Genomic DNA, 15,224 nt, shown 5'->3' with positions numbered 1-15,224 from the left:
TGAGACTAAAATTTAACATTGGTGACGTTTCTGGTCGAGACCCTTCTTCAGGCTGATGTGGGAGTGTACAATTGTACCCCCACATCAGTCTGAAGAAGGGTCTCGACCCGAAACGTCACCTATTCCTTCGCTCCATAGATGCTGCCTCACCCGCTGAGTTTCTCCAGCATTTTTGTCTACCTTCGATTCTTAAACATGTGGTAGATAGGGACGGTTTATAATGTATACAATTTATTCGTTCAGTGTGGCAGGCAATGAATAAACTTTTGTGAGCTGCATGAAAATATTAATGGACTGATTAAATAGGGGGCAAGTGGCATTGCAATTCAGTCTGCAGAAGTATAAGGGAAGATAAGTAAGCTGGAGCAGATAATAAATGGCATTGTACTGTATGGAGAAATGGATCATGGAATGCATGCTCATACAGTGCATTCAGAAAGTATTCAGACTCCTTCACCTTTTCCACATTTTGTTACATTACAGCCTTATCTTAAAATGGATTAAAATCTTTTTTTTAATAATCAATCTACACACAATACCCCAGAATGAAGAAGTGAAAACAGGTGTTTAGAAATTTTTGCAAAGTAATTAAAAATAAATAACTGAAATATTACATTTACATAAGTATTCAGACCCTTTGCTATGACACTCAAAATTGAGATTAGGTGCATCTTGGTTTCATTGATTATCCTTAAGATGTTTCTACAACTTGATTGTAGTCCACCTGTGGTAAATTAAATTGATTGTACATGATTTGGAAAGGCACACACCCGTCTATATAAGGCTCCACGGTTTACAGTGCATGTCAGAGCAAAAACCAAGCCATGAAGTCGAAGGAATTGTCCATAGACCTCCGAGACAGGATTGTGTTGAAACCCAGATCTGGGGAAGGTATAAAACAATTTCTGCAGTATTGCAGTTCCCGAAGAGCATAGTGGCCTCCGTCATTCTTAAATGGAAGAACTTTGGAACCACCAGGACGCTTCATAGAGCTGGCCGCCTGACCAAACAGCAAACGGGAGAAGGGCCTTGGTCAGGGAGGTGACTACGAACCCGATGGCCACTCTGACAGAGCTCCAGAGTTCCTTAGTGGAGAGATCGGAGAACCTTCCAGAAGGACAACTATATCTGCAGCACTCCACCAATCAGCCTGTTTTTCCGCTGCAGGAATTGGGAGACTAGTCAGGATCGAGGGAAAGATGAACGGAGCAAAGTACGGAGAGATCCTTGATGAAAACCTGCTCCAGAGCATTCTGGACCTCAGACTAGGCTGGAGATTCACCTTCCAACAGGACAACGATCCTACGCACACAGCCAAGACAATGCAGAAGTGGCTTTGTGACAAGTCTGAATGTTCTTGAGTGGCCCAGCCAGAGCCCGGACTTGAACCGATCGAACATCTCTGGAGGGACCTAAAAATAACTGTGCATCGACGCTCCCCATCCAACTTGACAGAGCTTGAGAGGATCTGCAGGGAAGATTGGGAGAAAATACCCAAATACAGGTGTGTAGCGTCAGACCCAAGAAGACTTGAGGCTGTAATCACTGCCAAAGGTGCCTAAACAAAGTACTGAGTAAAGGGACTGAATAATTATGTAAATGTAATATTTCAGTTATTTATTTTTAATAACTTTGCAAAAAATTCTAAACACCTGTTTTTGCTTTTTATTATGGTGTAAGTCCAACTGGGACCCGTTGGTTCCCTGTCAGGTGAAGGACTGAGATTCCATTCAGGTGAAAACTTGGTGGAAGCACAGCGTGTTCCTGGATTGCAACTTTGTATGGAAGTTTGTTGCAAGCTGGGCCAGCAAGGATTTAGCAGTAAAAATCTTTTGAAAGTTGGCTTTTTTAAACCTTGAAATATCAATAATGTGAAATATAGCATCAAATCTGAAGGAAACTTGACAAGGGGGACGGCGGGAAAAAGCTGAGTAACGTTGTGTAAAATTTTTAGCACTACTGTGTACTGTTTTGGCGTAGGTATGATCACAATCACAGTCACACACACACTCACCTGTTGGGTCCCCCAACGCAACCCGTTCCCCAACGCAATGTTGCACCAATAACCCATAGCCCCCACGGGAGGCCTGGTCCCACAACTCAACCCGTTGCCGAACGTAAGATTCCAGCACTCCCCTGGCTCCCCCAGCATTGGACTTAAAAAAAAATTCCAATTGCACTTCCCCAATTGCAATACCAATTCCCCCTCCCCCTCCTGTCCTGCCAGGAACTGAAATATTGTATGATGGCAACATTGTTGCAAATGTCGGGTGGAGGACTGACAACCCATTCAGGTGAAAAGTTGGTGGAAGCACAGAGTGTTCCTGTATTGCAACTTTGTATAGAAGTTTGTTGGACCTGTGTTGCAACTTTGTATCGAAGTTTGTTGGAATGTGGCAAGAAGGATTTTAACAGTAAAAATCTTGTTAAAGTTGGCTCTTTAAAAACCTTTAAATAACAATAACGTGAAATATAACATCAAATCTGAAGGAAAGTTGACAAAATCGACGACGGGAAAAAGCTGAGTAAGGTAAAATTTTAGCGCTATCGTGTACCAATAGATAATAGGTGCAGGAGTAGGCCATTCGGCCCTTAGAGCCAGCACCGCCATTCAATGTGATCATGGCTGATCATACCCAATCAATATCCCGTTCCTGCCTTCTCCCCATATCCCCTGACGACAGATGGCACAATGGGCTAAGTGTTCGGCTGGCAACCGGAAGGTAGCCGGTTCGAATCCCGCTTGGAGTGCATACTGTCGTTGTGTCCTTGGGCAAGACACTTCACCCACCTTTGCCTGTGTGTGAATGTGTGTGAATGTGTGTGAGTGGTTGGTGGTGGTCGGAGGGGCCGTAGGCGCAGATTGGCAGCCACGCTTCCGTCAGTCTGCCCCAGGGCAGCTGTGGCTACAGAAGTAGCTTACCACCACCGAGTGTGACTGAGGAGTGAATGAATAATGCGATGTAAAGCGCCTTGAGTATTAGAAAGGCGCTATATAAATCCCATCCATTATTATTATTATTATTTGCGGTTTTGGCGTAGATACAACCGTTTTGACGTAGACACAATCAGCCACACACACACACACATATATATATATATATATAGAAACACGATGAGACTTTTAATAGTATATAGATAGATTGTGTGCAGATTGATGATTATATAAATGAATTTAATCCATTTTAGAATAAGGGTGTAATGTAACAAAATGTGGAAAAAGTGAAGGGGTCAGAATACTTTCTGAATGCACTGTAGATCATGGAGGGTGCAGAATAGTAGTATATATGATTAAGAAGTCATATGATACAGTTGCCTTTGTTTGGCATAGAACATAAGGGAAGAAGAGCACACTGCTGCTAACATATTAGTGGAAATGATGCCAATCAAACAAGCAACTTGATAAAGCTTGAACATTCTTGCAGCTAAACCCCACTGACGAACTAAAATGGTGAAAACACTGGATGGTGATGAGTTGAGTCATTGGCTCAACTCATCTGTTACTGTTGGTTATTGTTTTTGCACCTTTTAAAATTAAATATGAATAGCTTCTAAATAACCAGCATTCTTGATTGAAAGTTTGTAACAATTCTCCTTATTTTAAGAGTTCAGATGACTTAAAAAAAATTGTTGTTTCTGTTTTAGTTGATGACGTTGTAGATGAAAGTGATGATACCGATGATACAGAAGTTGAAACTGACAATGACAATGAAAATGAAGAAGAAGAAAATGAAAACAAGAAGGTACCAGACCAACTTTTTTACAAATTGGACTAAATCTAAAAATTGATGCTAATGATAAGATGAATGGTGATAATGTTGAAGATGGTGATATTTGGAATATATCTTATTTATTAGAACTGTTTATTAAATAAACTATGAGAATGTTATAATAAAATGGATGGAGTGGGAGAGAATTATTTTGTTTGATTTCCAAACCAATTTTAATCTTTCTGAATCTAAGAGAATATTACTGAGGTGATGGAGAGATATAAAATGAAATGAAATAATAAAGCTGTGCTAATATTTTATGCTTTAGAACATCTAACTGAATGTTTGTTGCATACAGGACAGCCCCCCCCCCCCCCCCCCATCTTTCCTGTGTGGCGTGTACCAATACAATATATATTTGTTTTGATCAACTTAAGTCAACAATGTTTCAAATCCTAAAATGTAGTTGATAGTAATTACTGTTTCTAGTTTTATCGCTTTATTTCAAAAATCTCATTCATTTTATGAGGTGGCTCGTGGTGCCATAGGATTGCACTGTAAAGGTCATGTGGTTGTTGATGTGCAACAACTATGTCACAGTAAAATAAATAACATGCAGGTGACTTTCACTCCTCAACTTCTCATTCCTCACTTTCTGCTGCAATGCTAATGGACTAGTCTTGATGTGAGATCACTCGTTATGCTCAGTTATATTTTTGGTACTGATTTGACTGAATTATCAGTACAGTGTACTCCCCCTTTCCCTCCCTTATTAAAAGTAAATTTTACCTTATAAATGTTATAATGTTCCATGAAAGTCTTGAAGTGACCTGTAGTCATGTAGAATCCAGCAGTCTGAAGAAGGGTCCCAAACCGAAATGTCACTATCTTTTTTCTCCAGAGATGCTGGCTGACCCACTGAGTTACTCCAGCACCATGTGTTTATCTTTGGTATAAATAAGCATCTGCAGTTATTTGTTTCTACATTATTTCTGGGTTTCCTTAGCTGTAAAAACAAACTGTTATGACAAACTTTTCCTATTTGCTCTGGTACCATACAAATGGCATGTTCACAATTGCCTCGGTTCTCTTCTGGCATCTGCAACTGTTTTACAATTCATTGTATACTCGTATCTGTTTCCATTTCTTGTGTGGTCTAGCCTGCAGTGATGAGGTTTTTGGATTAAAAGCCTTCAAGTGAATTGTTTTGTAAAAACGTAACCTTGAAGCACTAGTTTTCCATAGTTCTGGACAATTTTGACTTTAATTGAAAGAAAGCAGTTTATTTTCCAATGTGAAATAGCACCCAGAGGATAGTTTAACGAATCTGTTCTAGGAATTTCTAAATTAAGTTATTTGCTCATATTCTTTTGAAATTTTAATTTTCAGTGGATAACTCTAATCGCATTATTTAAACATTGCTTGTATAATTTGAAAACCTGCTGTGTACAAGTTCTGAAACATCTTGTTTTAACGACTCAAAATATTAAAAAAAACTAATAATTGTATTAAATATTTCCAGATCCATAGGTTAAGCAGGATGCATACCATGAGTGCAAAAGTACTTAAGTTAGTTGTAAAATTGAACTGCAGAAACAGCTTGGAACTCTATTAATATAAGAAATAAAACATTTTCTTTACATAGATGTTTCTTTTCAGAATGATGATATTGAAACTGACCTTAGCAAGTTAAAACCAGTGCAAGATTTGGGGCGGCCAGTAGAAGAATTGGAGATGTACAAGCAGTTTTTCCCAGAGCTCACAGAAGACTTCCAGGTAAAAATAATCCCTCCTTCTGAGGGCACTTCCATATCAAACACTTCAGAACTGTACGGCATACAGATGTTAGTTAGTGTTTTCCATTAGAGCTGCCAATTGCACCTGCTGCATCTTATTCAGAAGTTGCAATGTGTTAGATTCTTTACTAAATGATGTGGCAGAGAGAAGTAAAATGAGCAGAAAAATGTTCGAGTACACCTTGCGGTGCAAACTAAAGGTAAAATATTCAGAAAGTACTAAAACGGATTTTGTAAACCTTAGCAGTTTTACGCTAGTTGTACGTGGCACACATTTCAGGAACCACGGACTTTTGCACAGGGGTTAGACGATGGGAAAACTACTTTATGCTTGTGCGGCTGGTTCCTTCAGGAGGCTTCTCGGTTGATGCCAATCCAAAGAAAATCTTGAGACATGCTGCCATGTCTGTCCACCAGCATTTAGTGAATACTGGACGAAGTGCAGAGCCGTTGCTCCCCCAACGCGAGATTCCACCACTCACCCGTTCCCCCAATGCAAGTCGTTCCCCCAACACAATATTGGACCACTCGCGCATAACCCCCAACTGCGCAGGCACGGTCATTTCTCCTCATCCCCCAGCACTCCCTCCTCCTCTTCACCCTCCCTTTTCAATCCGTAGAGAGGGAGGGGGGGGGATGGGGAGGGAGAGGGAGAGGAGGTGAGAAGAGAGGGAGGGGAAGGAGAGGGAGTAGAGAGGGAGAGGGGCAGAGAGGGAGGGGGTAGAGGGAGAGTGGGGGGAGGGAGGGTAGAGAGGGTGAGGGAGAGAGGGAGGGGGGGTAGAGAGGGTGGGAGTGAGGGTAGATAGGGAGGGGGCATCGCCCTGCTCCACCCATCCCAATCTCCCTCCTCCACACCCCCCCCCCCATCTCCCTCTAATACCCAATTCCCCACCCTATCTCCCTCCTCATTCGATCATCCTCCGCACTCCCATTCCCTGCCCCAGAACCTACCCAGGTCGAAGAGCAGCGCCAAGACGTGGAACTCGGCCTCGGCTGCAGACTCCATCCGTCAGCTCGGCTGCTGCCTGGGCTCCAGTGGGCTCGCCTCTGACCCCTGACCTAGACTTCTTTGTCGGCCTCAGTCACGGCCCCATCCCAAGCCCCTTGCTCGGCCCTCACTCCAGCTCCAGCACCAGGCTGGGCTCCAGCTCAGGCCCGTCCCCAGGCCCAGTCCCCGGGCTCGGCCCGCGGCACCATCCTCCCCACCAGGTAATTGGATGTCGGGCACTGGCAGCCGCCACCACTCCTCGTTCACCGCGAGCGCTGGAGTGCCCCTCCCTCCCGGAGTGTCCCGTCCTGCCTCGCGAGTGCATTGTGATGTCACTCGCAGGTTTTTTCCCGAAATGGGTGAGTTTTGGGCTGTTTTTAAAATTTAAAGGATTAATAACCTCTGAAATATAGGTGGGAATGCGACGCGAAGATGTTTATTGCCATGACGGGAAAAAATGTGAGTAGGATATGTGAAAATGGGAAAGCTGTGGCCTAGCGTTTGGAAGAAGATAGGAAAAGCAGATTGACACATCGTGGGCTCACACACACAAACAAGACAAGACTTTTAGTTATATAGAGATAACAATTATATTGGGCTCCTTATGAGGCTTGAGTTTTAAAACTGACATTATAAATGCTTCAACAGTGAAATAATCAATATAACTTCACAACAGCTGGGATTGTGGGATTGGATCATGTCCCAAGGGATCCCAGCTCTAGGATGATATTCTGTACTCCAGAACTAGGTGTATTCCTAGCTAAAGAGGTTTGATATGCTACCATACTGAAATCTACAATATGGAAAGTTATGTGAGTGGCCTGCTACCGAAAGCAAGATAATTCCACTCCAAGCCAAGTTAGCAGCCAAAGTTCAACCAGTGACTAATTGAACTAGACTTCTCTCAGTGATGGAAGTATTTATCAATACAGGTATTCAGTGCCATTTAATTAATCGTACTACATGATGATCAATGTGGCTGCCATGAGGACCATTTGCTCCAGGCTATATTGGAATGTTGGTCCAAGGGTATTGAATCTGAATTACAAAACTGAGATGAGGAGCTGTGACATAAGACAAACAAAAAAAAGTTATAAAAGTTAAGACTTTTATGTTTTAAAATCATGTTGACCATTCTTGCTGAATGCTTTTGGCCCTCAAGTTTATGGGCCAGGTGATGTAATGTGAATAGGTCCAGGTTTATGCATGGTACTCTTGTTAACCTGTTTTGATGTAGTGATTGCTGATGTGAAGTTTAGTGTTTAGCCTTCCAGACATTTATGATTGGCTCCCAGAGGGAATATTTTATGTTTGTGCATTTTGATTTTTATATTTCTTACACTTTACCCCAGTAGGCTCAAAAAATAATTTAGAAGGACAAAATAATCTCCTCTCAAAGAAATATGATCTGCAAAAATGATTTTAACCATAGTAAATAAAAGACCAAGTGAACAATGGTGCACTCTTTAATAAACTTTTACTTTCCATATAGTTGTTAAAGGGCCTGTCCCACTTGAGCGTCATTTGCGTGGCGCGCGGGGATTTTGAGAATCCCAAAATCCTGGGGCACCGCGCGCTACCGCGCGTCACTGCCTACGCCTCACCACGCGCCGTGCCCGCACAATGCATGCCATGACTCATCCATCGTGACGCGTGAATGATGTCGTGTAAATGACGTGCAAATGATGCCCAAGTTGGACAGGCCCTTTGGAATAAAGTGAACTGAGATCCTTGAGAGAGACAACACAAACATTCTGATTGACCACTATTGTTTTCTTTATGCTTGATTATCTCTGGCATCAAATTATTTAATGTAGGTTGAAGTTTAGAGTACCATTACTGTTTAACATTCTTTGTGGTGGTTGCAAAGTAAATCTATGGCAAGGATCTATGATGGTTTACACGAGTTTATAAAATTGTATTGCATGAGCAGATTAGTTTCCTTAGAGACCCATCAGGATTCTTGCAGTCCCATTTTATCTGAAGGAAATCAGTGGAGAATTAGTTCAATGCAAAACAAATTCAGGCTAGCAGAAGAGGAGCGTTTCCATGTTCTGAGTCTATGACTGATAGTGGAGGGAACCTGATTTTGAGTTAGATCAAGAAAACAAAGCAAAATCCAAACAAACGTGTTAAATGTGTCATTGTAGACAGAAAAATGATTGGTTGGCATCTGGAGTCCAAATATTTGGCGATAATATATTTGGATATATCAGTAATGTACTGATCCAATATTCAGGCCATCTTGCCTTCAAAGCACCTATTAACATTCACATATTTGTCAACATGCTATGTGAAAAAAATGGATTGGGTAGCTGATGATTAATGTAACTAAAGTCAGTCTTGAAGCCAGAGGTATTGTGTCGAGCAGAAAGATGAAGGCACGTTAGTGAAATTTCCATTTAACTTCTGTAGATCTGAGGAGAATTTGGGGTGAGCATGGCAGGGTGAATGGCATGGCAAGCCCACCTCATACCAATGCAAATAAGTCAGGTAGTCGGTGAGGCAATTATTTCCTATATATTTGATTTCCACTGTAGAGGTGATTGGCCCCTGAATGGAAGATCTGGTGCATGTGACTTGCTATCCTATAGGAAAAATGGTTTGGATAAAGACATAAAGCTGATTAAAAAGATACGGTTAAGTCTCATGCTTCAGTTTCTAAATCTACACTTAGAATACTGGCAATCCCTGCCTCATTCCATATATATACCACCCTCGGAATGAAAATTTGCCTCTCAGGTTCCATTAAATCTTTTCCCTCTCATCATGTCCTCTGTTTTTTGATTCCTCTAGCCTATAAGATCACCCTTCAGCCTCATGCGCTACAGGGAAAAAAGTCCTAGCCTGCTCATTCTCCCCCTACAGCTCTATTCCGGGCAACTTCTATGCACTCTTTTCAGCTTAATGACAGCCATCCCATAGCAGAATGACCAAAACTGAACGCACTACTTGAAATATGGCCTCACCAACTTCTTGTACAACTGTGACATGACTAACCAAATTCTATACTCAACTAGACCAAATGGGACCCGTTGGGTCCCGTCCCCTCAACGTGTGGTTGCGGGGGTGGGGGCCGTCCACACACGACCCCCCCCACACACACACACACTAACCCCCCCCCCCCCGTTATTATATTAATATTATTAATTAGCTCCTTTTACCCCATCGCCTGCCCTATCCTCTCACGCATAACCCCCAACTGCGCAAGCTCGGCTAGAGAGGGATGGATGGACAGGGAGGGGTGTAGAGAGGGAGAGGGAGGGGGAAGAGATTGAGTGGTGGAGGGGGGGGGGGAGGGGGGCACGCAGCATCATAGACGAGGGCTGGTTCCAGAACGCAATACTTCACCACTCACCCATAGGTCCCATTGTTCACCACTCCCTGGAGAGGGAGGGGGGGCAGAGAGGGGGGGGGGGGCAGAGAGGGAGGGAGGGATGGGGGCAGAGAACGAGGGAGGGGGCAGAGAGCGAGGTAGGGGCAGAGAGGGGGGGCATAGAGGGAGGGGGTCAGAAAGGGAGGGGACACAGAGGGAGGGGGTAGAGGCAGCACCTACCCAGGTCGTAGAGCAGCAGCCTCCCCACCAGGCGCCGGGCCCGAGCGAGGCTGCGTGTGGGCGTGTACCCGAGGGAGGACCCCCTCCCCCCTCTCCTCTCCCCCCCCTCCCTCTCCCCTTTCTCTCCCCCTCCTCCCCCCTCTCCCGTCCCCCCTCTCCCGTCCCCCCTCTCTCCCTCTCTCCTCCCCCCTCTCCCCCATCTCCTCCTCCCCCCCTCTCCTCCCCCCCCTCTCCTCCCCCCCCTCTCCTCCCCCCCCCTCCTCTCCCCCCTCTCCTCTCCCCCCTCTCCTCTCCCCCCCCGGAGGTGCGAGGCCCGGAGGCTGTGTGTGGGCGTGTACCCGAGGGAGGCCCCCCTCCCTCCCCCCTCCCCTCTCCTCCCCCCTCCCCTCTCCTCCCCTCTCCCCCCCTTTCCTCTCCCCCCCTTTCCTCCCCCTCCCCCTCTCCCCTCTCTCCTCCCCCCTCTCTCCTCCCCCCTCTCTCCTCCCCCCTCTCCCCTCTCTCCTCTCCCCTCTCTCCTCTCCCCTCTCTCCTCTCCCCATTCTCCTCTCCCCTCTCCCCTCTCTCCTCTCCCGTCTCCCCTCTCTCCTCTCCCCTCTCTCCTCTCCCCTCTCTCCTCTCTCCTCTCTCCTCCCCCCTCTCTCCTCCCCCCTCTCTCCTCCCCCTCTCTCCTCCCCCCACTCTCTCCCCCTCTCTCTTCCCCTCTCTCCTCCCCCCTCTCTCCTCTCTCCTCCCCCCTCTCTCCTCCCCCCTCTCTCCTCCCCCCTCTCTCCTCCCCCCTCTCTCCTCCTCTCTCCCTTCTCCCCCCCTCTCCTCTCCCCACTCTCCTCTCCCCCCCGGAGCCATCTGAGGACGGTCAAAAGCAGCGGAGGGCCGGCCGATCGTGGCTTCCACGAGGGGAAGCCCACCCTCCCGCGTGACAGACGATCGGGCGGGGGAGACGGAGAGGAGGTGGTCCCCCATGACGGCCAGAGATCGCCAGGTGAGATCGGAATCACCAGCAAGGAAAAGGCGTCACGATTCCCCGAGTCCCTGCGATCGACGGGGGAATCGTAGGTTTCCATAGACTGCCTTTCCCAGAGGGAGTAATGGCCGCCATGGCTTACCTTCCCATTGCACTGGCCCGCACGCGCGCGGCGATAACGACCACCGCTGCCATGTTCTATAACTTCAACGAGCCCAGCGGAGCGTGCAGCACGACCTGAGCAGCAGTTTAAAAACGTGACAAATTTAAAGAAGTAAAAGTTAAGAAGCCGAGAAGTACAGAAGACAGAACGGGGTAATGTCACTCGCAGCGCAAGCAGAGACAGGCATTCAGATCCATTGTGACGTCATCAGAGAGACCATCTTGTTTATTTATTTGAGATATGTGAACATTTTCATAAATAACTCGAGAAATAATGCAATTTTTGATTTCACGGGATAAATCTCTACCGGAATATGTAAAAATGTTCCCGTTAGCGCGTAATTTCTTCGAGTAGATGTGATCGCACACAAACAAATAAACCACACACACGCGCGCGCGCGCACACACGTTATATGGATAGCACTTTCAGGGAAATATGTACCTACGTTTCCAGATTCCTCTGCTCCACAACACCTGTCCTGGTTTGACTTCCCAAGATGCAACACCTCACACTTATCTGCATTAAACTCCATTAGCCATTCCTCAGCCCACTTGCCCATCTGATCAAGATGCTGCTGTGCATTTTGATAACCATCTTCAATATGTTTATGATACCACCTACTTTAGTGTCATTTGCAAACTTACTAATCATGTCCTGTACATTCTCATTTAATTTGTGGATACTAGTCATAATGGGCTCAGCACCAAACCGTGCGGCACACCGCTTGTCACAGACCTCCATTCCGAAAAGCACCCTTCCTCCACTAGTGTCTATATTCCATGAAGCCAATTCTGTATCCATTTAGCTAACTCTCCCTGGTCTCATGCACTACAGGGCCTGTCCCACTTGGGCGTCATTTGCACGTCATTTACGCAACATCCTAAAAATTGGTTGGCGCATCGTGACACGCACATAACGCGCGGTGAGGCGTGGTGGCTAATGCAGTGACGTGCGGTAGCGCGCGGCTCCCCAGGATTTTGGGATGCTCAAAATCCTCGTGTGCGTGACTCGCGAATGACGCCCAAGTGGGACAGGCCCTTAACCTTCCAGACCTATCTACAATACAATACAATTTATTGTCATTTGAGCCTCAGTGAGACTCAAACGAAATTCTGTTTCCACAGCCACACAAACAAAGACAATTCCTAGACATAGACACAATTTAATTCACACAACATCCATCACAGTGGACCCACTGTGATGGAAGGCAAGTCTTTCTCTCCCCTGTTCTCCATGTCTCTCCCGATATCCAAGCCCCAGGCGGGCGATGATAAGTCCCACGGCCATTTTAGGCCGTGCCGGGCGATTTACGGCCCCGCTCCCGGTCTAAATGTCACAAAGTTGGAGGCCCCGGCGGGCGCTGGAATGTCCCACGGCCATGAAGCCGCGCCGGGCGATGTACGTCCCCGCTCCGGGTCGTTCCAACCCCGCGACACGGGCTGGAGAAGTCGCGTTGCGGGAGCTCCGGGAAGCGGTCTCTCTCTCCCTCCGGACCCGCGAGCTCCCGATGTCCCAGTCCACCGGACCTGCGGCTGCGTTGCTGGAGCCTCCGAGCCCCAGGAGTCGAGTCGCAGCAGCGAGTCACCACCGCTCCCCTCGCTCCGAGGCCGGCCAGCCCCACGATGGTGAGTAGTCCGCAGCTCCATGTGGAACCTTATCAAAGCCTTATTAAAGGGTTTGCTGGTCCATATAGTTAATGTCTACGGCCTTGCCCATGTCAACCTCCATAGTTACTCCAATGCTTTGCATTACAGAAAATCGTTCCCCCACCGGCTATACCAAAGTTTGTACTACTTGAACTGAACCTACAGTATGTATTCTATTGTAAGTCATTAAAAGACGGTCAGTGCAAGTGCTAACAGTTAGCAGAAATACTGCAAAAATGCAGAATTATTGGAGATTCTCCATTTTGGAGGAATCAAATTAAATCCATCTCTGTTTTCTGAACTGACATATTATTTATTTGGGCATGATTTGAGGAAGAACATAGTTTCCCTGGAATTCTAGCCATCAATACCAACCACAATTCGTATGAATTGACAGCATTTCCTCCTCGATAATCATCAGCACAGGGGCACCTCAAGGCTGTGTGCTGTCCCCTACTCTACTTGCTCTATGCCCATGACTGTGTTGCCGGACACAGTTCCAACAAATTACGCACAATGATGAGTCACAGTATAGGAGGGAGATCGATCGTCCGATTGAATGGTGCCAGAACAACTTCAATAAGCCCAAGGAGCTGATTGTTGACTTTAGAAGAAGGTGAGGATCCACAAACCTGTCTTCTGCAATGGGTGGGAGATGGAAAGAATCAACAACTTCAAGTTTCTGAGCATGCATATCTCTGAAGATCTGTCCTGGACCCAGCACAATCAATGGCAATCATAAAGAAAGCCTATCGACGCCTCTAGAAGATTGAGGTGATTCGGTATATCAATGAATAGTTTCTTGAACTTCTATAGGTATGCAGTTGGGTGTATATTGACTTGTTGCATCAAAGCCTGATTCAGCAATTTGAATGCCCTTTAACGAAGGAGATTACAAAAAGTGGTGAACACTGCCCGGTTCATTACGGGTACTGACTTCCCCACCATCGACAGGATCTATAAGAGGCGCTGTCTCAAATAGGCAGCCAGCATCATCAAGGACTCACAAGGACCCAGCATCATCAAGGACTTGGCAACACTTTCACTCCCCTTCTGCCACTGGGAAGAAGATATAGGATTCTAAACACTCTAATGCTCTAGGTACAGGAACAGCTTCTTTTCAACAAGCATCAGGCTATTAAACAGTACGAACTCCAACAAAAATGCAAACAATGAACTGGGCTTTTTTTTGTTTTTGAACGATACTGTTTTATTCCAATTTATGTAACTTATTTTGTTTGTTGTGTTATCTACTGAGTTTCCAAACCTGTTGTGCTCCTGCTGCAAGTAAGAATTTCATTGTTCCATTTCAGGACATATGACAATAAAACACTCGACTCTACTTGAACGTAATTATCAGTAACTAGTTATTCTTTCATTTGCCTATTCAGGAAGCTTATTCTACAGATTGGTTGCTGGAATAGGCTGAAAAATTAAATCGAACTTCAAAAGGAATTTGTTGGAATGTAAAGCACCTTGGGAAATTCAGGGAATTTTAGAGGTTCTGTAAATTCACATTGTTACTTTCCTTAAAATCAAATAAAAACTCCTTAGTTTAGTGCCCATAATCTTTCCCTTTTGCCTCTCTCCAGCTAGTACTCTAGCACTCAAAGATGACAATGAATTAGAAAGACTGGTTGAAAGGAGATTTTGTTTTAAGCGCCTCCTTCCAGACTCCACCTGGCTGTTGGAGGTCTGGGCATCCGTTCTGGGAGGTCAGAATTTTTCATGCACTTGTCATACTTTTATCAAACTCTTTCCTCTCTCTAGATGAAATCTACCCTGCTGAGTTGACCCCATTTTTTTCTGTTTCACCAGTGTGCGTAAGAACATTTGAATCCCTTTGGAAACTTTTTTATTAATTAAATATTTTGATATGAAAAGTGTGGAGAATCTAATCAAATGTCCCTAATGCATCCCAGATGCATCTTTCTGTCAACATCGGGAATTGTGCTTAAAGAGGACATCTTTGGAGTCAAGGACTATCATCTAAAGAGAGGTCTGCAGAGTTTAGATAAATGAAGAGTACAAATGATTATGGAGTCTGACAGGATGGATGCAGGGATGATGTTTCCCCTGACTCACATATCTGAAACTGCTTCAGACTGAAAAGTGTTCTCAATTCAGGATTGTCTTAGAGTCCCCTTCGGCCTAACTTACCCACACCGACCAACATGTCCCAGCTACAATAGTCCCACCTGCCCGAGTTTGGTCCATATTCTTCCAAACCCGTCCTTTCCATGTACCTGTCTAACTGTTTCTTAAATGTTGGGATAGTCGCTGCCTCAACTACCTCCTCTGGCAGCTTGTTCCATACACCCACCACCCTTTGTGTGATTGTGATGAGAAAAATGTTCTCAAACCAGAGGAGACGAATCTTTGAAATTGTCTTCATGGATGGATG

General features: G+C 45.5%; 1 protein-coding gene across 4 annotated transcripts in view; it reads left to right on the top strand.

Moving 5' to 3' along the window:
• The window catches only part of agtpbp1 (ATP/GTP binding carboxypeptidase 1), a 206,777-nt gene that overhangs the window by 105,980 nt on the left and 85,573 nt on the right, over window positions 1–15,224 (top strand). For all 4 annotated transcript variants that reach the window (XM_033017668.1, XM_033017669.1, XM_033017667.1 and 1 more), the window contains 2 exons: window positions 3,646–3,743; window positions 5,370–5,486. In XM_033017668.1, the coding sequence (XP_032873559.1) occupies window positions 3,646–3,743; window positions 5,370–5,486 (215 nt within the window). The remainder of the gene's footprint in view (window positions 1–3,645; window positions 3,744–5,369; window positions 5,487–15,224) is intronic.

The sequence above is a fragment of the Amblyraja radiata genome, chromosome 3 (assembly GCF_010909765.2).
Source record: "Amblyraja radiata isolate CabotCenter1 chromosome 3, sAmbRad1.1.pri, whole genome shotgun sequence".
Classification (NCBI taxonomy): Eukaryota; Metazoa; Chordata; class Chondrichthyes; order Rajiformes; family Rajidae; genus Amblyraja; species Amblyraja radiata.
Note: the sequence above shows the minus strand (reverse complement) of the source record. Positions and strands in the feature narration are given on the sequence as shown.